At 35.9% G+C, this 27530-nt stretch overlaps 1 protein-coding gene across 1 annotated transcript; it reads right to left on the bottom strand.

Annotated features, from left to right (window-relative positions):
• Positions 1 to 579: 579 nt before the first annotated feature.
• Positions 580 to 27530, bottom strand: LOC131765792 (polycomb protein SUZ12-like). Its single transcript, XM_059079666.1, is given in 13 exon segments — positions 580 to 700; positions 5120 to 5162; positions 5165 to 5212; positions 6331 to 6562; positions 8340 to 8425; positions 11593 to 11642; positions 19047 to 19115; positions 23714 to 23778; positions 23863 to 23909; positions 26230 to 26581; positions 26717 to 26854; positions 26959 to 27042; positions 27507 to 27530. Coding segments are annotated over 13 exon segments (1359 nt in total).

Below are 27530 nucleotides of genomic sequence, written 5' to 3'. Positions count from 1 at the left end.
GATTTTGCTTGTGCTGGTACACTGATCTAATATATTTAGAAATAAATGTCATTAGTATTCTGATGAGTCTGCCTATCCAAGAAATGTATGTATGCCTATTTATTTTTTAAGTCTCTTAGAAGACTTATTTTAAGCCTGCTTCATCTAAGATTTGAAGATTTCTTGATAAATTAGTCATATGTTACCTGCTGTTACTATGAATGGAATTGAAAATATCAGTTAACATTTACTGAGCACTTATTTTATGCCAGGCACGGTGCTAAGCATCTTTAATTATTTCATTTAATTCATCAATTCTATGCCTTGTTTCACAAATGAGAACACCGAGACACACAGGGAATTAAGTAATTTGCCAGATGCCACATAGCTAGGAGTGGAGATTTGAAGCTGGCAACCTGGTTCCAAGGATGATGCCTTCCATTAAATACTCTGAACTAGATAATTTTGACTTGTGTTTTTCAAAGTATAAAAAAAAGGACTTCTTCCTTCCAACCTGAATTCCTTCCAATGTGAATTTGCATTTGGGGAACAAAACATCAATAAAAAATGGGAGTTCATAACTATAACATGCTCAGTCTTCTAAGTAGTCCATACCTTCCCATCATAAATAGTCTCCCATGTTGCTCTTTTCTTGCTTCTTGGACATTCTTCCATTTCCTGCATGGCTACTTCATATTCCCCATCTAAAAGCTGTAAGCGCCTGTTAGACAAACACATACACTTTAAAGTAACCTGACTATTATTGTAAGTACACAAATTCTACATCTTTAGATTTATACTAAAAAGCACTTATTAAATTTATAAACTAGCTTACATGCCCAACAAGACTTAAAGATATACCTACACTCCATTCCTGACAAAAGAAATTTTAATGATTTGTACTGATAATTATTACTAGAGAATTATTTCATTACTGTAGCTACTCAGATATAACTTTAAACATTTAAAGTATAATAGGCCTAAGGTCTTAAAACTTGCTAAGTTTTAAATGTTAAGTATAAAGCATGTGCGCAGGCTTTATACTTTTAAAAACAAGGTAACAACGGTGTTATAATACTTGCTTTAGGGAACAGCTAAGAATTAGGTCTCTGTTATCTTTAACTACTGTAAGTACTTGAACTAGAATTCTTGACTTTTATACTTGACCAGTAAACTAATTAACTGTAAGATCCTGGGGGGCACCTGGCACATACAGGTGCTCAATAAACATTTCATAGGTGAATGAATAAATGGAATACTGGTTGAATCAAAGAATCGATGAAATTCTACCCATCCTCACAGTATACTTTTAATGTGTGTGTACATATCTGTGTGTGTATACATAGTTTATGTTATTTTCTCCATACAATTAAACACTACTAACCTAAATACCATTCTTCAACCATACTCAATAATTAATTGTATATCAAGAATCTGGCATCTCTTCATCAGTCTTAGAGAAATTCTGTTAGGTGGTATTAGCTGACATTTATTGAGTGCTTACTATGTGCCAGGCACTATTTTAAAGACTTTACAGAGTTCATTTAATCTTCCCAACACCTCTATGAAGTAGATGTTATTACTCCATTGTTCAGAAGAAACTGAGGCATAGAGAGGGTTAAATAACTTGCCTTAAGATGACACAGTAAGTAGCCAGAGCTAGCAACAGAATCTAGGCAATCTGTCTCCAAAGTCTGGCTCTTAACACCGCATGATTTTGAGCCTTAAGAATTCTTGTCTTGGGCTTCCCTGGTGGCGCAGTGGTTGAGAGTCCGCCTGCCGATGCAGGGGACACGGGTTTGTGCCCTGCTCTGGGAAGATCCCACATGCCGCCAGAGCGGCTGGGCCCGTGAGCCATGGCTGCTGAGCCTGCGCGTCCGGAGCCTGTGCTCCGCAACGGGAGAGGCCACAACAGTGAGAGGCCCGCGTACCGCAAAAAAAAAAGAAAAAAGAAAAAAAGAATTCTTGTCTTTATGCTGTGCTACTGAATTTATTCTACTTCAATAATTTATCAACAAGGCTGTTCAACTTAATAATTTAGAAGATAATTTTATTTACTAATTTGAATAGGTAATACATTAGTATACTTCTAAAATGGAAAGGACTTTTTCCTCCTGCATGTTTACATGGCTACATAATATTCTATTTTATGGCTGAACATGTGATAGCTACAATCCAATGTACTCTCCTACCTGTAGTCTATGAAGAGGGCCTTTTCCCCCACAGCCTCATCAACAGTGCTTTATCAAGTTTTTTGATATCTGTCAAACTGCTAAGTGAAAAAATGACATCTCAGTGTACTTTTATATTCAGATGTTTTACCTTTTAGTTGTTTAAAAACCATATATATTCTCTTTTCTTGTAAACATTTTCACGATATCCCTTCCTCATTCTTCTACTGGCCTGTGGTGTTTTTCTTTTTACTTAGTATAATCTTTTTATATTAAAGGAATGAGGCATCTATCTATACATTATGAGTTGAAATTAATCTTCTCCTGACTTGTTATCTTTATTTTGACTTGGCTTATGATGGTGTTTTTGTTTTCAGAAGAAGGTTTTTTTTTATTTCACTCCATATTTCATACTCTTTCAATATGGCTTTTGAATTTTAGTCATTCTTTAAGGAGACTTTAGCTTCTCAAGAGATTATAAAAAGAATTTTTAAAACATCTAACTCCTCAGATCTTGGTTGGCAAATACTTCTCCTCTACTGAAAAGAACTATGACCCTTTGAAGAAACAGCCAATTCCAGAGCAGAGGTAGGAAAAGGAGAATGTAAAGCCTGGAATATCTAGAAGAATATTGCAGAAAACAAGAAAATAAATAAATAAAAACAAGTCAAAGGGACTTAGGAGCCTGCTTGGAGGGGCTCCTCCTCACCAAATTTGGGACAATTTGAGCATTAATATAGCAACATCAATAGATTAAAACAGACTGAATAAAAGTGGAATTCGTTAATCCATACTGATTTAAAAAAAGGTTGAGAAAAGGAACGTTCTTCTTCACAGAAAAATGCCAACAAATCAAACATGGAAGAACTGATAGAAAGTTACCATGTGGCCACCGCCATAGAATAATTTATTCAAGTAAGAATCATCAATGGATGCTAAACTATTGCGTTAAAAAATAACTGTTGGGAGAAAAAGGATATTTATCCAGTTTCATGTATTATTACAGAGGTTGCATATTAATTAATTAAAGTGAAAAGGGACCATTACAATGGAGAAATATGGTAAACACCACTTTAGCCAAGCGATCAAACCTAATATCAGCTGTGTCTGTGACGTCCACAAAGAACACATCACCAATGAGTGTTCCTGCCCAAAATGTTTAACCTGAATCTAAACATAAAGAAACAATCACAAAAGTCCAAACTGAAAAACATTCTGCAAAACTACACGCCTGTATTTAAAGTGTTGTTACAAAAGGCAAAAAAAAAAAAAAAAAGGCTGGAAAATGGTTCCAAATTGAAGGAGACTGAAAAGATATGGCAACTGACAGATCGCAATCCTTAACTGGGGTGAGTAGGGAACAGAAAAGGACATTATCCAGGAAACTGGGGAGAGAGTACTGTATTTTTGGTATCATGTTAAATTTCCTGAATATGATAGGCGTACTGTGGTTATGGAGGGAAATGTCCCTGCTCTTAGGAGATACACGCTGAATGAAGTGTTTATGAATAAGGAATGAAATCCAGCGTCATGATCTAACCCTCAAATGGTTTGTCACAAAAATACACTCACAAATAAAGCAAATGTGGTAAAATGTTAACAACTGATGAATCTAGGTGAAGGGTACACGGGTATTACTACCTGCATTGTTCTTTCAACATGTTTATAGGTTTGGAAATTTTCAAAAGAAGTTTGGGGAAAATTCTCCCATGATTTCCTCTTGGTACTTTTTTAAAAAGCAGTTTCTTTGTTTTAACGTACAAGGAATATGTTAATACAAGGAAGGTAGAAAGAATTCTTAAAAGAATGTACCCTTACCCTCACGCTGCCTAAAATATATAGAACATTTACCAACACTGATGAAGCCCAGTGTGCAACAACAGCCTAATTGCTTCTCCCACAGACACAACCCCTATCTCTTAGCATATATGTTTCTGTTGTTCTCCATTTAAATTTTTGATCCACATTCAAATTTCTGACTTTAAAAAAACACTATATTGGTTTCTGCTGGTAACATTAAGCGACATTAAGTGATATATTCTAAGACAATATGGTAGCAAAATCCATGGCATTATTCCTAATCACCTTTGCTTTCCCATTAAAAGCCCTATAACCTGTCTTTATCCTAGTGGCTAATAAGTGGATTACATTAAAGCAACAAGTTACTTTTTAAAGAGCAGGAGAAACACACTCATTGCTTTTCTTGGCTCTTTCTCCTATACCTGATGGTGGACTGTGTTAACTACCAGTGAGCAGCCTAGGACAAGAAATCATGACATATTATAAGTTTCACCCTTCAACCCTATCAAAAAAGAATACTGTATTTGCTTCCCAGAGGTTCTTTTACTGGCACTAAGATGCTTCATTCCCAACTGAAAACTGCAGAGATGATTATAAATCCAAGTGCTCCTTGCTACCCTGTGCCAAATGCACACAGAGCCAAACGATGATTTCACACACTTTTCTTCCTTAACTCTAGTAAATACATAATCTCAAGATTTGCATGGGGCCCACTTTATTCAGGTCTCTGCTCAAATATGACCTTTCCTCAGAGGCTTTCTCTACAAAACCACCATTTATTCTCTTTATTTTTCTTCACAGCATTCCCACTAAGTGACATTAGTTGATACAATTTTGGGGTTGGTGTCTATTTCCTCCACTAGAAGTTAAGCTCCATGAGGGCAGGGGTTTTGTTGCCTTCTCACTGCCTAAAACAGTGTCTGACAAAGAGGACACACTCAGAAAATACTGGCTGAATGAACAATCTTAACTGAGCCGTTCAAATAGTTCCTCGTCTGTGTTTATTGCTTTCTAGGTGATAAAGACAAAAGTTCAGTATTTGCAAATTTGTTTTTTCATCCATAAGAATAAAGAGAAACAAAGGCAAAGAAACAGTATCATCACTATATTCTGCTTCAAAATAAAAACATTTCTAAAACATGGGAGCCTTGCTTGTCCATCAACATTACCTGTTTTTATCAAATACTGTCATTTGTGCAACAAATGTTTTTCCCCATCTTCACGATTTCGTTTTCTTCTAGCTGCAAGTTCTTCATTGACATCTGAATTTGACAAACATTTCTCATGAATCAAATATTCAAGCAAAAACAGATTTATGATATATAGTCCCTTCACATAACATACTACATTTATCCCAAATGAGGTACAAATAAACTTAAGTTGCAATATAATAATATCCAAACACTCTTCAACTTTATGTCTCAACCTTATGTGTATGTCCTTACTTCCTGATATTCATTGACACTATTAACTCCACATTTTTGCAAATGTTATTTTCTGTTCAGAATGATCTTTATTGCTAGGCAAGGAGAAAAAACCCTCCTCATTCATGGTTACTTTCCAGGAACTTCAAAGGATACTTCAAGACTCAAAGATTATTTCTTCCAAGCTGCTTCTCCCCTGAACTTCACAAATACCTCTATTATACCACATATCATTTAGCTGCAATTATATTTTATGTTTATCTCCATACTCTAGGTTATGAGCCTTTGGAAGATGGGACTGGACTTTTTAATCATCTCTGTGTTCCCAACACCTATATGTTGTTTGAATGATTACCTCAAAGGTGGATTCAGAACTGTTGGGAGGATACAAGGATAGATGTATGTTAACTGTAGACTCTAAGTGGTGGGTAGATAGGTGCTCACTACCAAATTCTTTTGTCTGTTCCATATGTATGAAATTTTTCACAATAAAATGTTGAGGGGGGAATGAATTCATTGTTTGCTGAGAGACTAATTTAAACACCAGTCTTTTCCATCCAGTGTTTTATATATACATATATATATATATGTGTGTGTGTATTTTCATTTTGCTGCATGAAATGTTTCATCATACAACAATGAGAATTTTACAGATTAAATACCTAGTACAACATCATAGCCAAAAGTCTAAGAGCAAGGCCAATGTACCATAAAATTAAGTATCTCATTAGACTATAAGAGATTTGCAAATAAATAGAGGCCATGCTATTAGAACACATGCATTTATTTCTAGTTCTGTACCACTTTTCCCTCTAAATAATTATGAAAATAACTAAAAAAAGAAATATTCTGTACACAATTACGGATACTATGAAGATGGATTAGTTCAATCATTTTCACTGATCACCTTAATCTCCAACAACAAAATCTAGTAAAATTATTAAAATAAAAATTACCAATATTTTCATTGGTTTCTCCATTAATCATTCCATTAAACTCTCTTCTTCCTGGACAAGTCACTCTAAATAGCAATGAGTAAGACTTCACCATATGGCTGTTACTAGGTTCAAATTCATTACTGGAAACTGCAAGGGACGGGAAATTTCCAGGTTTTGTTTGATTGAGGTCAGGATTCAAAGGCACCTGCTTTTTACCTGTAGGAACTTGTCTTATTGGACAACGTACATCCTGCAAAGGCAAAGATTATTATATTTATTTATGCATATGCAATTGTAAGAATTACAATAAAACCTCTAATCACAGCTATAGGAAATATGGTATAGGCCGTGATTTCCAAATGGCATGCTAAAATTCTAACCATACATCTGAAAATTGTGATGAAGCAAAAAGAAAATTTGGATCAACTATCTTTCAAATATTAGCCCAATTGAGGATATCCTCAATACAATGAAAACAATGATATAATAGTATATCTAATATTTAGCTGATGGTCATCAGAAAGTTTTAAGTTAGAAATATAGAACTAAAACCATGCTTAAAATATTACAACTCATGTAAATTAATCTTTTCCCCTTAAATATTCTATTTTAACAAAATGACTGATAGGACTATTAGAAATGAAAAAAGATTATTACAATAACCCCACTGTCAAAAACACTGAGAAATAGTAAATCCATATATTTAAATAATTGTTTATAAGAAGTAATATTAATCATCTTATGAGTAATGTTCTGTAATTATATAACTAGTTATGCCGAAAGAGCAAAGTTGAAAAATTGCAAGATGCAGAAGACCTTTTTAACAAGAAAATATAGTACATATTTTAGGTAACTTCTTTTTAAAAACAAACAGAATACATGCTTATGGTCTTAAAATTCTGCTCTACAAGAATATAAAATGAGAAAAATAAAAGTCGCCTCCACCCCCCTCCCCGGGTCTTATACTCCAGAGAAGACTAATATTAGCAATTGGTTGTATTTATCCTCTGAAGAAAATATGTATGCCTATTACTTTTTTTTAACACAAAAAGGATCATACTATAGTTACAGGCACATTTTTTTGTCTAAATAATAATATTATCTTGAATTTTCACATCACTACTTGTTGTGTATGGGTGTTGGGTGAGAGCGTGGAGTATTACTAGCTAACTTTATAGAGTTTTTAATATGTACTTACACTGCTGTCTCCCATCACCTTGGTCTATTCCATACCAATGCTCTAGCACAGTTTTCACCATATCACCTTACTGTGATTGATTTTGGAAGAGCATGAGCAATCAGAACCTCTATACAGGTCATTCCTCGTTTTTTTGGTCTCACCACATGGCTTGTGGGCTTTTACTTCCCCGATGAGGGATGGAGCCCAGGCCCCCTGCAGTGAGAGCATAAAGTCCTAACCACTGGACCGCCAGGGAATTCCCTCCCATTCTTAAAATACCCAAGGACTTAAGGCTACTAAAAGTATCTCTGTTGGCTTTGGTGGGTTGCCCAGGAAATTTAACCACCATAATACTTGTTTCGACGGTGAAATGATTTCATCTTATAAATAAAAACTTGAAGCAATATATTTATAAGTTAATGACTGATAATGCTAGAAACAGAAATTTCTTTGCCTGAGAGTAGTGTTACAATATAATCCTTTTGGGAAAAACTCTCTCTTAGACCTTATTTAAAACATTAATGTGTACAAATAGCTACAAAAAATAAGCTCAGAGGCTGAAGTGGCAGGAAGCAACTGAATTTATGTCCTAAGATGCTAAAAGATAGCTTCTTCCCTTCACTGTCATACTCCTGTAACAGAAGGTTCTATGCAGATACCTATAGCCAGATTAGAAAAAAACATGAAGATATGGGAGGTTGGCAAAAGAGCTTATCAGTTTTACAATTCAGCCATCAACATATTTAAAAGCTTTTAAGGTTTATATGCATAAACAATATATATGCATAAACATATTCAATGAAAAAAATTATTCCATTTCATCTACCAGTAGCATCCTATACATTACCTTTCCTTTTTTGTGGCAAACTTTCACAAGCAGGACTTCCAGGGTAACAGAATTTTGTTCATTTTCTGAATTTTGTGATGGCTTATCTAAATAGAAAATCAATACTTTAAAATCTATTTTACACTTGATCTTAGCCAAAAGGCCGAGAAATGATTAAAATCTATTTTTAAAAAAATAGTATTCATTTTCCTAAGAAGTCTGAGAATTTACAAAAAAGACTTCCTATAGTGAAGTCTTCTCAGAAGTTTACTCATTCCTGTTTCCCAAAATCAGTTTCAAATTTGACAAATACAGTTAAGGCTTCTTAGTAGAAAGCACAAATGAAATAGTTCAGGCGAGGTAACACACAAAATAAACATTAAAATTTTTTTTCCTTCTTCTAAAATCTATCAGAAAAATTATTTAGTTTAAGATACATTTAAATTGAACTGGTTACTATTTTTACATATTTCATTTCATTTTGAATGCTCAGATATTTAAACTTAAAAGGCTCTTTGATTTGATCGAAACTTATAACCAAAGGGATTAAAAAAAGTTTTCAAAAAATATTAAACATAAAACTTACATGCCTAAATGGGATAGCAAAAATTAAGATATTATTTACTACCTAGGGAAATCTCTTGGTTTATAATGTTTAGGAAATTTAATTTTAAAGTAATAGTCTATATTCTCTATATCAATGAACTCTAACAAAGGTTTCTGCAAATTAAGGTTCCAGAATACTTCCCTACAGCTTGTCTTTAATCCCAAAGGCATTAATAGTCCAAAAAACTTTAATATTTAATCATTCATTCATCATTAAGTTCCTAATATATTGAACTACTATGTACACTTCTATATAGTTCTCTATATATTACAGAAAAATCTATAAACATATACAGAAATAAAATAATTTTTGTTCTGAGATTTTGGACAATACTTCTTTCTACTTGAAAACATTCTTCTTACTCACGGTATATACATAAAATACATTTCAATCAGTCTCTTGAAAGTTGCAGCCAGGATAAAAATAATTTAATATACCAAAAAATAACTGAATATCTAAAATGCAGTAACAAAAATACTCTCTGAACAATACTCACCATGAAAATAGTACCCTAATAATCTTTGTGTATTCATTCTAAGCAGTCTCAAGTAGTAATTGCTAAACAAAAGTCTTCATTTAAAAACAAAAGAAAAAATAATCATATTTTAGGGATTGTGATGTTGCTTTTCTAACCTGATTTCTTAAAAATATTATTTCTTTAAAAAAAACTACAAATATACCTTGAATAGACAAAGGAGGCAATATATCTGCTTCTTTCCAACTTCCACTCATTTCAAAGTTACAATGGGAAATTATTTTCTGGAAATAGAAGTATCAACAGAGTTTACTTTCTCATTTACTTCAGTAATATCAAGAAAATAAAGTTTAAGTGAATTTGTGCAATTTTTGAACTTTTTTGCCATGTAGATGGGAAAGAAGTTTATCGTACCATGTTCCAGTTAATTTCAACTAACTAATTCAAGTAAATTCAATTATGATTAATTAAATAATATTAATTAGTAAATATTATTCGATTAATATCCATCAATGATTTCAGTGATGAATAATTTATATGTTTTATAGAAGTCCCTGAGAACAAAGGGCAAACAAACCTATAAAATTCAAATTATAAGCTTCTAAAGTATTAGAGTTCATGTACTTTTTAAGTATCACAGAAGACAAAGTATGATGAGTGATTAGAAATATGATCTCTACAAGATGATTATAAATGATTTAGGAGGAAAAAAACATGAAAATGCTACTGAGGTTACTTAAATAGACCAGATGTAAGGCAAAACTATAAGTAAAGTTACATTAGCTGCTAATACAGATATGACCAGACTTCAAATTTCTTACATTAAAAACCTGACTAGTTATCAAACTGTTCTAATATAACCATTCTGCTTATTATTAAACTTTGTTTCTTACTAAACAATACCAAGGATGACCAACTTGACCTGTTTCTTATAAAGGTTTTATTCCATTACCTGATTATTAAAGGATACACACACAAATTTAAGATGGACAAGCCTAGAGGCATTTTATTCATTCTGAAACCAACGGAAACTTTACCCAGTATGCTTTCACCTCTTTTAATGAAGTAACATTTACGACTATATAATTTTCTTTATATAATATCTAACACATTGATATATCCCATTGGTAGCAGTGGTTGTTTCAGTTGTTTTATTATTGTATTAAAAATACTCAAAATGTTTATGCAGAAAGGGCTCTACTCAGGAGACTCTTCACCTATTCCAGGTTCTAAGGCAATTAATTACAATTCTCATCATTAGTCTTTATAATTTAAAGTTTGAAAAACGTTGGAAATAAAAAAATGACAAAAATCTAAGAAATTGAATTTCATTACAAGTCCTTCCCATTATTTTCTACTTACAATCTTTGGAAAGATGATGGCTCTGAGTTGGGTAAGATAATGTTACACAGCATTTTTAAAACTGTGATACTTAGAGCCCTAAAAGGTACGGTTGAGCGGTAAGAGCTGGGATTTCATCTATTTAGATATGAGCCAGATGAAGCTAACATTTACCTTCAAGAATGATCCCACACAGCACTGATTATTTTAATAATTTAAAAATCTACTTAAAACTTAAATAGACAGCAAGACAGCAATAAGAAAACAAGGCGATGAACACAACCTTATGTATAAAGTCTACCTACAATTTTTAAAAAACTTTTAAGGCAGAGTTTCTTATTTATTTATTTTTATTGAAGTGTAGTCGATTTACAACGTTGTGCCCACCTCTGCTGCACAGCAAAGTGACTCAGTTACACACATATATATTGACACATTTTTTTTAATGCCAGAGTTTCTTAAAACTTGTTCCTCAGACAACCTACTTCTGAATTACCTTGGTGCTTTATTACAATGCAGACTCCTAAGCTCCACCAAAACCCTGCTAGATCTGAGTCCCTGTAGGGTCCAGGTATATGTATTTCAAACAAACTGTCAAAATGCTTCTACACACACTAAAATTTAAGAACTACTACTTTTAAAGTTTAATGAGTTGCAAGTTACCTCCTCCATATCCCACCATTGACCAAATAAAGCAATAATTGAAACTGTTGGAGAAATCCACTAAAGAGAAATTAAATTATCAACATCAACATCTTTTCCATTAAATATAATTTTCTGAATTTACACGCAATTTTTTTCAGTCACAAAGGTGTTTTGTTGTTAGAATGCCAATATGTTTAAGTACATACCATTTTTGTGGAAGAAACCAGTAAATGTAAGCTGCAGATGAGTTGACAAGCTAAATAGAACAAAAAAATTTTATCACTTTAATATTCTATAATAAAAATAACCTAAACTTTAAAATATAACACTGAAATCAAAGCTACTTCAGCTAATATATAAATATTTGGCTGCCTAATTCTTAACTCTGTTCAAGCCCATGACCCCATGCTCTCCCTGTTAAGTATGACATCCAATACAGTGTGTCTATACACATTAAACACACACACACACACACACACACACACACACACACAAATAAAAACAAAAACACCAAAGAAGCAAGGCAGAAAAAAATAAACCACCAAATAAGAGGCAAGATAATTTACTGTGCTTCAGTGTTCTACCTATAAAATGGGGACAGGTTTCCCTTCCCACCCGTCAAAACGGTAGCTGAATCCAGGCAAAAGTTTTTGAGTATTTTCAAGCTACGAAATTTCAACCTCCTAACAAATGATGCAGAACCATCACTTTCTACTTCAATTAGGGATGAAATATTACAATCACAAATCTGCTATAGATTTGTAATTTACTGTTTCAACTTGTCATTTTCACTTTTAGTTTTAGAAGCAATGAAAAGGAAGCATAAACTATAATGATCCTTTTGTTTTGAAAAATATTTACTACCAGTGGAAAAACTAGTAAGTTGGGATAGAATAAACAAAAACATCAACAGGCTTTTATAGTACCTTTCAACTGGAAAAAGAGCAATCTATCTCGTGATCAGGAACCATTCATAACTTTCCAGAACAGATGTTGGGAAAAGGGAAGCAGTACTTTTACTCAAGAAACTTACTAAAGAATCAAAGTAAATAGCAGTAAAAGGGCAATAAGGATCAATAAAGGGTATGTTTTTGTGTTTTTTTTTAAATGATGGTGACAATCTACGCATCCTTATAATCAGAGGGGAAGAGTTATGTAAAGACTTTGAGGCAAGTGAGTGTTAAGGAACAGGTAATGACTGGAAATGAGGACATGTTATAAAGAGGTTAGCTCTGTAACTTTGCCCAGGACTCTTCTTCTTAGAGAAACAGGAGGTAAGTGAGATATTTCAACAGAAGATGTGAGGATACCTCTATTTTCTTAGTGAGGTAATCCATGAAAGCGTATGCTTAAAAAAACTACAAGGTGGGGGTCCTGAAGGGCATTTCTAGAACAGTACTAAGAAAAGTATGCTAGGATATCAGTAGAGAACAAAATGACTATGGTAGAGTAGAAGTGTAAGGGTCCAAGCAGAGTTAGAAAGCATAAACATAGAAAAGAAAAACTAAGAACAGCAACTATAACTTAAGTATCAAGAAACTAAAATGGGATTCTTGAAAACAGTTAATTCATGTATCTTACTTTCTAACACGTATCAGATACATTTCAAAAACACAGAGGAGGTGGAGAGTTGACTATAAACGGGGCATGAGGGAATCTGTAGGGTTTATCTTAATTGTAGTGGTTGTTACCTGACTGAATGCATCAGAACTATACACCAAAGAGTGAACTGGACTGCATATCATTTATACCTCAAAAAAAAAGTACATTAAGGGGATCAACTGTAAAGGAGCTCAAAGGACTTTTTCAAGGTAATGAAAATGTTCTATATCTTCACTGTGGTTATGCTTGTGCGAATGCATACATTTGGCAAAACTCAAACTATATACTTAGGGTGAGTGTATTTTATTGAATATTAATTATACCCAAAGTTGATTTTTAAAAAGTATATCTACCATCTATGAAATCTACGTGCCATTTTACTAAAAGATAATTAGCATTTTCCTATCAAAACTGTTCCATAAATGTAACCTAACAATGCAGAATTGGTGAAACTCCAAAACAAAACTGAAAGAGAGAAATATTCTACAGTTTCCTTGCTAGAAGATAATCCATTAGTCCCAACCAGTTTATCCTATTCTTAGTTGCTTCAGTTAAACCTACCTACTAAGGCCAGGTAAATTTTCTTAAAATGATTTTGTATGAATCATTCCTTTCTCCAATTTTCTAATGGGTCCCCAACTGTGAAATCTTTTGTCTAACCGCTGTCTGTAATATGGTTCCCATTCCTTTTTACCTCTAAAGCCATATATAGGAAAGTAGAATAGGATGACAAAATCCAAGTTTGAATTCTGGCTCCAGTTATTAGCTGTGACCTGATATCTATAAAATGAGGAGATAACCTCTCTCAAGATTGTGAGGCTTGGATAAAATAGTAAACAATCCATCAAAATACCCTCTCCCTCTTCTACAAAGACCCATCCCCAAACATCCCAGAGCTTAATTTCCTTTACAAGCACCTGTATTTACCACTTTTTTTGTCACAATTTTTCACACACATTCTCTCTTGACATATCAGTGTCCTTAGCACCTAGCAGTGTCTTACAGAAAGGCACTCAACAAATGATTTTCAAAAGGATAATGATGTCCTCCCTAGAGTAATAAGATTTCTAAGGTCAGGGATCAGGACCCATTATACTGTAGTACTTATAGTATTATTTACATTGTTTTTATAGGGAATGCGATTCTAAGTTCCAACTGTGAAATGACAGAAATACCTTGCATTGATCTACCCCAGAAAATATTTTAAATTAGTGTTATTCAAAACGTGGTCTGCAGACTGAGGTCATCCGGGATACTGTTACCATTCCACAACACGGCAAGAAGTTGAGAATAAGACTTTAACCACTTTCACAAAAATTTAACATTGACATAACATCCAAGTATGTGATCAGTACATTTACAAAAGTATCCATCCAAAAAAGACTGGAAATTAAAAACAAACAAAAAGGTCACCAAAGGATGGTCTGAGACACAGTTTTAATTGCTACATTATAAGTTAAATAAGATGGCAAGCACACACACACAAAAAAGACGGCAAGGACATTCAGCCACCATTACAACATTTCTTTGAGAAAAGGAATTCCAAATTTCAAGTAACCAACTTAAAAAACAAACTTGGGAATGTGATTTGCTATGCACAATTTCCCCTCCTCCTTCCCCTCCTAAAAGTAAACACTCTTGATATGGACCTAGAATAAAATGTAACAATGAGGCCTAGTTGATGGCTGAGTCCAAGGAAAAAGGGCAGTTTTCTTTCCCTTTCTGATTTACCCTCTTCCCTCTCTTGTTGCTACTGTGTCCACATCTTAATTGGTTAAACTGGATCAGAAGAGGGGAATGAGAAGGGAAGAAACAAACAAGGTCAGGCCTCTTTAGTTTTAGGCAGCAAAGGATCTAGCTTAGGTGATCAAGATAAGATATCAGATAAGGATTTGGTTCCTCTTCCTGATGTGTTCCCTATCTGTATCTTAGGAAGCAAGCAATATGGCAACAGGAAACTAGAGGGGGAATGTGAAATTTGGGGATAAGAGTCTAAACACAAGTACCTGACAATTCTAAAGAAGTCTGCAGAATAAGGTTGAGTAAATTTAAATTCATAAGGGACTAACATTTTGCGATGAGATTCATGTAGGAAACTCAAATTTTAAGAACAGCCAGATGCCACAGGAGGACCAACATTTTTATGCAGGAAAGAAACCAAGATTAGGGCCTTGAATTTGTACACATTAATCTGATAGTGGCAGGTGTAAGGCTTCATTTCTAGGGTCACGGCTGTATCACCTCAAAATAGCCCAAGTGTGATGATAAGCTATTTGGCATCTACACTGTTACATGTCATGCTGTGATGTATTATAAAGCTGAGGAATTGGTGACTGCATCAAGCCCATTATTCTGGAATGACGTCTTTTTCTCCTAAATGCCAATAAGTTCCATACAGGCAAGGTCTTCATCTGTTTTGCTCATTATTATATCCCCTAGGACTTAGGATAGGGTCTGGGACATGGTACACTGAGGAAATGGGAATCCCAGAAAAAAATCCCAGACTTTGTTACAGTACAAAAAGATGATAAAAGGAAGATTACTAATTCAGAAGTTTAGGTTGTAATAACAACAACAAAAAGTGATGAAAGGTACTTTACCTTATCAACCTACTAAAAACATAGGTTTGAAAATATATCTAGTAGATGTTCTAGTTCAGTTACCTTTGGAGGGGATTTCTCCAGCTACTAACAGTAGACCAGGAACAGAAAATGATTAAGTGGAAATGCTTCTAATCTGACCACAGGAAATACTTCTGGAAGCAATTCCAACTTGGAAATCTTTTCATGATACCTTTCAGTCAGTGGAGATGCACTTAGAAGACAAGAGATATGACTAGAGAATTCCAAAACTGGTAGGATTAATAGCCCAAGAGACCCCCTGGGATCCTGCTAGAACAGAAAACTACAGAAAGATCAGAGATTTATACCAATAAACCATGGCGCTTGGTCAAAACTCAAAATAAACTCAAAACCCACAATATACTGGCATGCCAGAAACAAGAGACGGAGAAGACAGAATATAAGGCATTACATCAGAAATTCTAAAAAGAAAATAAAGATATTTTAAATATACATAACCACACCAAAAGAGCAAGGAGAAAGATTAGGAAAAACCTGGAGACTAGAGGTCTGGTCACTAGACTATGTGAAAAACCTGGTCAAGTAGTTTGACCACTATGAATTTCTAAAATTTGCTAATTGCTGTGGAGTTTTTAGAAGCCACTGTTCGAGAAAAGAAAAAATCTTCATAGTTGGTGGGTGTTATGGTTGAGTTTTAAGGTTACAAATGCAATTCTGGTCTATTGTCACAAATGGTTACCTTAAAGAAGTGAAAACCATGAAATGTCCCATGTTTCTTTTTTCTATCAGCTCCTTCCCCTAATAAATTTCTGCCATTATCTGAGACAAGTAAGACAAATATAGATCTAGAGTATAAAACACAAAAGAGATCCTGGGACACCAACTTTATTTTGTACAGACAATGCCAGGAATTTGGGTTTGTTTGTAAGTCACTACAACTGTCATAAACAGGTCAGGCATTTGACTGTTCTAAGCTTTGGGCTGTAGTACTACAGTAATTTGGGGTATCTTGATATTCTCCTGGAACTCTGAGAATGAAATACATTGGGTTTGAGAGTGGAGACATTAAAACTGTGGAAGTACTAAAAGAACATGAGTTCCAGTGGGAGACATCCAGACAGTAGCTACTGAACAGACCCAGGATCCAATTAAACTGAACAAGATCTCTATGTTTGAGATGGTAAAGAATAAACATACAGATGGAAATACCTTTGTGTATGTGATTTAAGATTTTAACATCTACGAATTAACAACAAAGGCTTATTTTGTTCTCTCAGGGAATTTGCCCATAGATTTTACAAGTAAAGTTTTACAATGCTGGCATTATATACTGGTATCTAGAGAACTTCTTACAATCCTATGTGATAAGTTTAGTAGACCTATTGGTCTACTAAACCAATTATGCCTAATTTGAGATGAGAAATACACTGAAGAAATTTAATAATACAGGGCCTTAGGGGTAAACTTAAAATGAAGCAACTTCTCAATTAATTTTAGTGACTCGGGGAGCAACAATGAAACATTCATAAAGATGGTGGCCAGGGGGGCGGTTGAAGCACCTAGTACAGTAACTCAGTACCTCCTGGGCCTAAAGTGCCTCACTGGGTATTAAATAAGCATGGTCAGCTCTAACAGTTAGGTCTGTTTGAAATAAAAAAGATCTTGGGTGTTGAAATGACCAACTCACTGGTCCCAGCTAGATCCTAAAGAGTGAAAAAGTTGCTTTTCAAAATTACAAGCAGGAATTCTATGCAACTCTCTGATGTTTCTGTGAGTTGGTTAACAATACCCCTGTTATAGTACTGGCCTAGCTATTGAACCCATTGGGTCGAAAGAAATATAATCATTGGGTGAGTGATTATTCAGAGAGAACTGACCAGTATAATCTATCTTCCTCACAACACACACTATCAAGGAAGTTCTGTAATATTTATCAAAGCCAGGGTCACAATGAGATAGTAGTAAGGTTTAGCAGTGATGAAGGTAGAACCCTGATGGGGAAGATGAAGAAAAGGGTCAAGTTTTCTTCCTCTTGGTTCATTCTTCCTTCTCACATGAGCCCTGAAAGACCTGGAGGGCAAACTATTAAGGTGTTTAGAAGAAAAGAAGTGAGGATGTCACATTAGGTTCTGACTACAGCTTTATACTTTATAAGTTAAAAAGGCCCTGAGGATCCCAAAAGCTCTGTCCAGGGTAGGTAAACAGCCAACGATCTGGAATAGAAATTCAAGCAAAGAATAGAGAGTGCATGCGCTGGGAATATTCTCAGTCTTTATAAACCTGTATTGTAAGGTATTCCTTGGGCAATAACAGATTAGGTAAAGATTTGGGAATGGACTATCAAAGTCTATTTACAAATCAAGATTGCCTAGATATGGAAATATAAATTACACTTCAGTCCTACAAGACTGCAAGATACTGATACAAAAATTTTAAAATGCAATAAAAAATTCCAGTAAAATAACCTAATTGAAAAGGCAAACTTAAAATAAAAGCAATTGAAAAATGACATCTTATACTAGCCACAAAAATGAGAAAGTATAAATGAAGCATCATTAAGTCAGTGTACATCCTATCTAAACTGGCAAGATATGATTTAAAACTTCAAGAGAAAAAGAAAAATCCATGTGGCAATTTTCCCAATTCCATTTTTTTTAATCCAGTATTTTTAGTTCTACATTCTTCCTAAAAGTAGTCAATGAATAAACAAATACCACCCAAGTCCCTGTTTCTCTTTAGAATAATATTCAACTTTCTTTAGTTTTCATATGAAAGAACAAATAGAAGCATACTGTCGAGGAAGGGAAGCATACTGTGTAGCCTAGGCAGATATTAGGCTAGTCAGAACATTTAGGGATTAGTTCTGGGTAACACATGTGAAAACAGACAATAAGAAGGTTCCATCCAAAGGGCCAGGTTTCTGAAACTATCATGTGATAAACATATTTCAAATATAAACTAAAGTTAAGAATATTTTGCCTGAAAGTTGTAAATAAGAGCAAGGACAAGATGGGGGAAAAAAAGAGAGAGAGCCTCTCTCAGAATTGTAGATGATTACTTAGAAGACATGTGATGTTGTGAAGCAGCTGGCACAGTACCTAGCATATACCATAAAAAATGAGTCTCCATCATTCTTTAGAGGAGATAGTAGGATTAACACTAAATACAGAAGTTACAGAAACTCTGATTCAGAATGCAAGAAATTGGTAGTAGAGAAAAACAATAATGAACAGAACTGCCTTAGAAAACAGTGAGTTCCCAGCATTAGAGATATTCAAGATGAGGCTTAAGAACTGATTCTCTGCCAGGGATGCTACAGAAGTAATCCCTGATCTGTGTATGAGTTTGGACCAAGTGAGATCTAAGGTTCATTCTAACTCCTTACAATATTGAGGTGATCACTAGGAAAATGATCACTGTACTTTTTCCTCTTTCCTCAAGTATGTCACTTCATGTAAACTTTTAGGTTATCTTACCTCTGAGATTTTTGCTCTCCTTTCATTTTCTCTACTTTTGATAACATATCATCAACTTTAAATGTTTTCCTGGAAGAGACAGATAAACAAAATAATCACTTCTCAACTGGGAAAAACAAACAGATTATACTTTACTGTCACTATAATAGGCAAGTTGGAGATCTGATTTTATTTATAATAAGATAAATTATGGGATGGTTAGCCATAACAATGAATACTATCGAGACAGTGTTATGTTGTAATACAGCAAACAAGCCCTCAAGCCCCATCTCAAATGCTAACTTTTCTACGAAACCTTTTGTAATTATTCCCAAACCAGAGTGATTTTTTCCCCACCTATGTCACCTGGTTTACATTTATTTTGACATTTAGTCTCCTAAACGTGAAACTTGCATAAATATTTTATTTCTACTAGATTATTAGCTCCTGAAGGGCAGAGATTTGTTTTCTTCAAGGAAAGCCACATAGTGCTTGGCATATTGCCTTATACTTGGTAGGTGTTCAAGCATTTGTTGGACTGAGCCAAACAAATGCAAATTATGTATATTTTGAAACACTTGTATTTCCATTAAGTAACCTGACAAATATGGATATTCCATAAAACAAATATGAAGTTAGTAAAACATCCTCAAAGATTAGCAGCAATGGCTAAAGTTAAGTATGTCATTTTAAAGAGATGGTTGTCACCATCACAAAAAAAATTTGAAGTTTAAAGGACATACCCATCAAATCATAACAAAATTATCAGCTTTTAACTTAACAACTTTAAGAGAAAAAAGTAATTTCCAATAAAATAGAAGCTTATATTAAGAATAACCACACCCTTAGCAAGCAATTTAAGAATGAATGGATTCTAGGGCTTCCCTGGTGGCGCAGTGGTTGAGAGTCCGCCTGCCGATGCAGGAGACACGGGTTCGTGTCCCGGTCTGGGAAGATCCCACATGCCGCAGAGCGGCTGGGCCCGTGACCCATGGCCACTGAGCCTGTGCTTCCGGAGCCTGCGCTCTGCAACAGGAGAGGCCACAACAGTGTGAGGCCCGCATACTGGAAAAAAAAAAAAAAGAATGAATGGATTCTAAAACAAGCCTCATCTTAGTTCTTAAGGTGCTCTACTATATACATTTTCTAGAGGCTGAAAAATTAGACCCATATATGTTAATTGGAAACAAATATTTCTATTTATACTCATATATTTTCTTCAAATATAGAACTTGGAAAGATTCATGTATTCTTATAAAATTTGAATTCAGATATTAGAAATTACTAATATGCTCATTCCTCAAAAACAGCTATTGTACTCAACTACTATAATAAAAATTATCAGTAGAGAAATGTTAATGTAAATATATTGTAGTAAAACACTGATAGGAAGAGCAGAATTGATACGATCTATATTTCAGGTGAATAAATAGCCTCCATTAACAAAAGATCTTTTTTATAAAAAAGCTTCTCTCTTTACCTTTAGAGTTACTGAAAACCTCAATATTAAAGTTTCCCCCAATAAAGCACAGTAAGGAGTTCTTTACGAAGGATGGCAGGCAATACATTTTCAATCTCCATAGATAAGAGAGAAGAAAGAAGAAAAATGTAGGATTCTTTTAGGCTAGTTACAAAGAACTTTTCAGTATAAATACTGAAATGTACTACTGAGGAGGGTTGTAAAGTTACTGAAAACTTTTTAGAATAATATGTTTATCTTTGTGTAATGACTAAGAAGAAACCCTGTCTGTAGGAAGAAAAGTTAAGACTGTAGGTCACAAGGTTCACCTCTTCCAACTTTATGCAGCTGTACATAGGAAAACTGAATATTAACAACCATTTGAATAGATCATACAGGTAACCCAGCATTCCTTAGGAAAAACAAAACGAACTGTATAGGCAACTATACAAAAGCAGCCCCACCTCCCAACACCAAGTATTTCTGCTTCTTTAGAAAGGTACTGCTACTGTAGCTCAGATTTAACAAGGGAAATAGTTATCAAAAGGTCATCATAAAGGAGAATATTCTTAAAATTCAAGACATTTTCGGGGGAGGATTCAGAAACAGCTTACATAAAACCTACTAAAATGGATTCAATAAAAGACGCCGTTGTCCTCACCAGTATTTCCACTGTGCCAGTGTAGTGTCAGGCTACAGAATCTGAATACCTCTATGAAGTGCAACTAAAGTAAAAGGCAAGTTTAACAAATATATCAGATTAATGTTACACCTGCTTGTACAACTTCAAAAGGAGTGATAAGTGTACTCCAACAGTGAATATGATGTTGTTGTGTAACAGTACAAAAGGAGTTCCAAAAACATTCTGAGCAAAGGGATTGTACTAAAAGCAATTCTGTAAAAGCAGTTCCAAAAACATTTGGAACAAAGACCACAATCGCTGGGCTGAATTCATCACCTTCCAAATTCACCAACTTACTTTGAAAAGGACAGCGTTCATTTGAAGATATTAAGTTGTAGTATAATTTGTTAAAAATCAGTCTTATTGTCTTATATATGCCAGGCATACAACAAAAGAATTAAGTGATTCCTAATGCATTTTTACATGGAAGTAAATTAAATGGAATGTATGTTTCTTGGCTGGCAAACTGCTTCAAAACTGTCCCAAAGGAAATTTTTTTACCTAAGGGGTACTAAATTAAGAAAGTTCATTTCTACTGCCATGCTTTTGAAATTGCCTCCACTCATTAGCAGACAACAGAAATGTATCCCACAATGAGGCAGTCAAATAGTCTAATAAACAAACATGATGTATATTTTTAATACACTTATGGATTAAACTCAAATTTATTCTGAAAACACTTTATCATTTTAAAATTAAAATCAGGAAGCATTCTAGATGATAACTGCAGTACTTAAAAAACAATTTTTTTTTGGCCACACCTCAGCATGTAGGATCTGAGTTCCCTGACCAGGGATCGAACCTGTGCCCCCTGCAGTGGAAGCACAGGGTCTTAACCACTGGACCACCAGGGAAGCCCTCTACATGGTAACTGATCTTCCATATTAAAAATACTTAAAGAAAAAGTTTACTACTAAATCAAATTCACCTAGTTTTATAGAGTAAATCAAGGGTCTGCAAATTATGGACCATTGGTCAAATCCAGCCTGTTGTCTGTTTCTGCACAGCCCATGAGCTAAGAATGGTTTTTACAGATAAAACATTTGCAAGTGATTTGATAACAGAGAATACTAACTCTAAATCCCAATTAAGCTAAATGTTATCCCTCCCACCCTACCCCACAAAAATAAAAGAATCCCACATTTCTCACTAGTAGGCACATATTATAAAACACTGTACTCCCTGGCTCCAGTGGTTAGGACTTGGCGCTCTCACTGCCAGGGCCGAGGTTCAATCCCTGGTCAGGGAACTAAGAACCCGAAAGCCGTGCAGCAACCCCCACCCCCCAAGAAAGAAAAGGAAAAAAAAAGAAAACACTGCACTCAATTATTATGTTTTGAATTTCATCAATTAAAAAAAAATGTTGATATTCGTTTTCTCTTTCTGTGTAAGTACCTACATACTACCTAATATCCTCAATTCCGTTTCCTGGACCACAAAGGCTAAAATATTTACTATCTAGTCCTTTAGAGAAAAATTTTCCTGATTCCTGGCATAGAGTAGACAGGTAAAGAGCTGACATAATTCTGCTGCTTAATTCATCACCTTCTTCCTAGTTATTTAGGCACCTGGCAGGTTTCACCCCTTAAATGCAATGCGCGCTCACTCGCGCTCTCTCTCTCGCTCTCTCTCGCTCTCTCTCTCTCTCTCTCTCTCTCTCTCTCTCTCTCTCTCGATTCAGAAAGATTACCAGAAGACAAATAGTTTTAACGTTTCAATCCTTCAAAATACATCTAGATATATCTACAAAGCTAAACTATGTCTTGCTGTAAAAAAAGCGGTGCTTATTTAATAACCAGTAGGAGTCTCCAAAGGAGTTTAGTTTCAAAGTTTATTGAAAAGCTTAATGGTTTTACTAAGTCAAAACTATGACAATACCAAATGCTTAGTAGAGGTTCCCTCCTTTAAAAATGTAAAGTTGTTCACTTGATATGCTCAGTAAATAGTCATGGGTGCAGAACAAGAAACTACCATTCTATAATTATATACGGTTAAATGTTACAGAGCAAAAAGAAGCTCTCTGACACCTTCAGATTCCACTTTAAGACTAGGTGATTAAGATTAAGAAGTTTTTAAAGACATTCCTCCTACTGACTTCAAAAGTATTTCCCTTTTAATAAGACAACCACCAAAGACATAAAATGAGACTTTCTGAACCTATCCTCATAGAAGTGAATTCTTTATTGTTAGAACATATAAGAAATATTCAGACATTAACTGTTAAATTTATGTATCAAAGATAGTTCCCATGAGCCCTTTAGTAAATACTTAAATCCTCAACTTCTACCAAACTTGAAAATAACTATTAGCACAGAGTAAAAAACATTAGTCAGTAAAATCACTTCATTTACTCCACTACCAAATCACTTGTTAGGAAAAAACTGGCAATCAACTGGGATTTACAGAAATGATACTATTAAAAATCACTTTGCAACCAATTCACTCTTTCACCTCAGTTTTCATATTTAATCTTTCATTAGAAATCATACTTTAAAACAAAATTTTAACATGGTTTGAACAACTTGAAATAAGATTCATAACATGTACCTTTTGATGTTTGTTCTGGAGTTTCGATGAGACATGTAAGTAAGAGTTCTATGCAAAAATACTGGCTATAAAAAAAGTTAAAATATTAAAATTAAATAGGTGAAATTCTAGGAAAAAAATAATATCAGTAAATTTTGTTGATTACTTACCGCTATAAGATTTCGCGTTCGAAGAAACCTATAGAACTGCGTTGGTTCTAGGTAACAGAAACAAAATCCAAAGTTATCTAAATTTACTTATTACTTAAATTGTTAAGAAAATACCAACCCAGACCATGTTATATAAACCAATATATAAACCAATAACCTATTATGGAAACTATGTAGTGAACATTTACATCAAGAAAATAAGTAAGCACGATTAGATCAAAAGACATTCAATCTACAGCATACATTCACAAAATGCATCTACATTTACTTTAAGTTTCTCTACAATCTAGTTCTTAAACCTTGCATTTCTAAGGTAGCTATTTTTAAACTAGCTGTATGAAGAACTGAAAAGTAGTTATATTCATTTAATTTATTTAATTAAAACTATTTATAACCCATCTCCTTCTAAAAAGTAGCTAAAGTGAACGAGTTGGATTCAGTAAAGGAACTCTTTATTGAAGCCAAATAAGAAAATAAAATGTTCACTTTTTAACTGGTCTTTTCAAAAGTCTGTACAGTAGTAAGCCGAAATGGAATAAAACCGTTACCTGGATAGATGTCCTAATACAGATATAATCAAAGTGAAATCCAAGACATAAATTAGCTAAAATTTTCAATGAATATTGCTAGTTATAGTTCAGGTTTCTATTTTGCTCAGTGTAAATATTACCTCAGTATGTAAATACTGCCTCAACACATATTTTTAAAGTACCAGATTTCCACAGTGTTTTTAATGCTGTTTAGTTAAAATCTGTTATAAAGGACTTAGGTTACAGATAGAAAATATTTTATATACAAGTACCATAATAGCAGTTACATTAATGACCTGTTAGTATTATGTTTCTTTAAATAAAGCGGTATAAAAATGACCTAATATAACTATATTAGTAAATACATCAAAGCATATAAACTTCTCAGAAACTAAGATCAATATTAGAGAACAATCAAGTTGTTTTGTGACCATATCTAACTCTTAATGACAGTTCATCTCTCTGAAGTACACTCATCAAAAAAGCAAAACAGCTAAAACTTTCTTGCAGGATTTGTCTTCTCACTACATTTGGAAAGAATTTTTTAAATTTCCACTTAATCTTCAGTTAGTTTAGTTTTAGTTTCAAATAAACTAAAAGGAGATGAGATGTTTTAGAAAGGCTGCAAACATGTATGTTTACTGTCATCACTGTGCTTTAGTTCTCCACCATATTTCCAACTGAAAGCCTCTCCAGATTTCTGAAAGTATATTGAGCAAACGCTAGAATAATGTGAATCTTTCTCAAGCAGGTTCCATACGAATTTCAATAAAAACCGAAATTCCTTGTATTAAAATCCAATTAGAATTTCATGAAGCACTAATGAGAGAGAATGAAAGAAGGGTATTAACGTAATACATCTTTCCAAGAACAGCTGATACCAAGCCCTTAACATATGCCACAAAAAAAAATTGTAAATAAAGACACTGAGTGGTAGAGCTGAGTTTTTTCAAGTCTCTGTAAGATATCTAGCTATTAAAGGTCATCCAAATTACAACATCCATACAAAAGCAAAGAGGAAAACCATCAGGATGTAATATTCATTCAAGAACAGTTCAGATTACTCACAGTCATGACATTTCTTATATATTTTATTGCTTCTTTCCAGACACCTTGCCCCCTTCCCAAATTAAGTCGTAGCTCTGCCCTCGAAACAGACCTTAAAAACAGAAACTGACATCAGAAAATGTCCCGAAATGAAGACAACTACAAACGGACAGAATTCCGAGATCGTCTAGAGAGAAATAAGATGCTTAAACACTGCCTGTCTCAGTTTACATACCCATGAAACGGGTGGAAAGATGTGAAAGGTGTAGAGCATCAAACGGTGCCATGTTAATGCACCAAGTTAGTGCGAAGGCATTTCAGACTAATGACAATTTGGTCGATTTTACTGCACTCCTCTCTTCACAGGCTTAATTTTGCTCCTCTAAACCTACAACCGACAGCCTTGTACTTCTAGAGTATGGAAGGCATGAAAGAAAGCAAGAACTAGTCCTGGGATCTGACGGTAGATCCAACTGTACAGTCCAACTGTGACCTCCCCACCTAAAAAGCAGCCTGCTCTCAACGCGGGGCACCATGCTTCAGCTCGCGTGTAAATCTTCGGGGAGGCACGAACCTCACCTGGACCCCCTAATCCACCTCCCTCAAAGGCCCTAGACTTCGGGCCCCCTCGAGCCATAACCCCGGAAGGCGGAATGGCCCCCTCAATTTCGCCCTCCACTCCCGAATCAAACCGACTCCCGGTGAGGAAGGGGGTCCCAGCACGAGTGTCCCGGCCCCCTAACGCTGCAAGAGTGGGGATTCCTGCCCTCAAAGCCTTCATCACACTCACTCTCAAAGGCCTGGAGAAAAAGCTCGTGGTCAGCCTGGACGTGCTCCATTTTCGGCTTCTTCACCGGTAACACCGCGGCCCCGGCCGCTGCCGCCACGGAGGAAGAGGAGGAGGCCAGGTAACTACCGCCGCCTCCACAGCCCCCACCACTGGATTTGCCGCCTGACGCTGCCGCCACTGAACCCCCGAAGCCGCCTCCCCCGGACCCCGCGCAGGGCCCCGAGCCGCCCCCTCCCCCACCGCCGTGCTCCTGAGGCGCCCTCGCGGTTCCTGCCTCCTCCCCCACGCCAGCTATCCGCCGGGCGGCCCCGGAGAGTAAGCGCCGGCAATACCAACCGCTCGCCCCAGAAGGCTCCGGCGGACCGAGGGGGGAAGGACGAGAGAGGCGGGGGGGGGGAAGGGAAGGGAGGAGGAGAGGAGGGAAAGGAGGGAGGGAAAAAAAAGTGTCTCCTCCTGAGAGCCCCGCTCCGCTCGGGAGACCGCTCACTTCCCCCGCCCGGCGCTCTGATGCCCAGCCTGTTGGCCCGCGCATTCCCCCGTCAGTCACGCGGAGGCGCTTCTCGCGCAGGCGCAGCTTGGTTGGCCCGTGCGCGCTGCTGACCGCTGGCCCTGCCGCCTCTTTGAACTGAATTCGCGGGAAAATTAGGGGTCGGAGCGGCCTTCCTGCTGGCCCCGGTGCATTGTGGGGTGAGAGGGACCCAGCGAGCGGCTTAGGGAGCCGTTTCTCGCCTTCTGAGCGTCGTCAGTCGCCACCCCCGGGGGATACAGGACCCCTGAGAAGAGGCAGGCCTCTGAGGAACGGCGGGGCGGGTGCTGGGGGGTCGAGGGGCTCATTAAATGAACTGAGATCCATGCCGGATCATCGAGTCTCTAACTTCACAGGAAGGGGCCTGCCTGGTGTTGGTCGGGTCGCTTCTGGTCTGAGGGGCTCGCAGGGCGAGGATCTCTTCCCCTGTCCCCTCGCCACCACGTGACTCAAGCCACCCTTGGCGGAATCCCACCCAGCGAGCCCTGGAGAGGACTGGGGGCAGCCAAGGGGTTGCGGCTGCTGCTCTCGGACACCGCTGGGCTCCACCAAAGGGAGCGATTTCTAGGGAGCAGGAATGTCCTATCAAATGAGGAAAAGGATTTTCTGTAGGTGCGGTGAGGCACCAGGATCGTTACTGAGAGCGGTCGTGGCTTCTCAACGTGTTGGAAGCAACACTTAGATTTTTGATTCCCGGACACCACAGGAGTGGCCAGAGGGACAAACTGGATGATTTCTTAGAAGTACCTACACCCATCTTTGAGAACCTGCTCAT

This window comes from Kogia breviceps, chromosome 11 (genome assembly GCF_026419965.1).
Source record: "Kogia breviceps isolate mKogBre1 chromosome 11, mKogBre1 haplotype 1, whole genome shotgun sequence".
Lineage (NCBI taxonomy): Eukaryota > Metazoa > Chordata > Mammalia > Artiodactyla > Physeteridae > Kogia > Kogia breviceps.
This window is presented reverse-complemented; position numbering and strand designations above follow the sequence as displayed.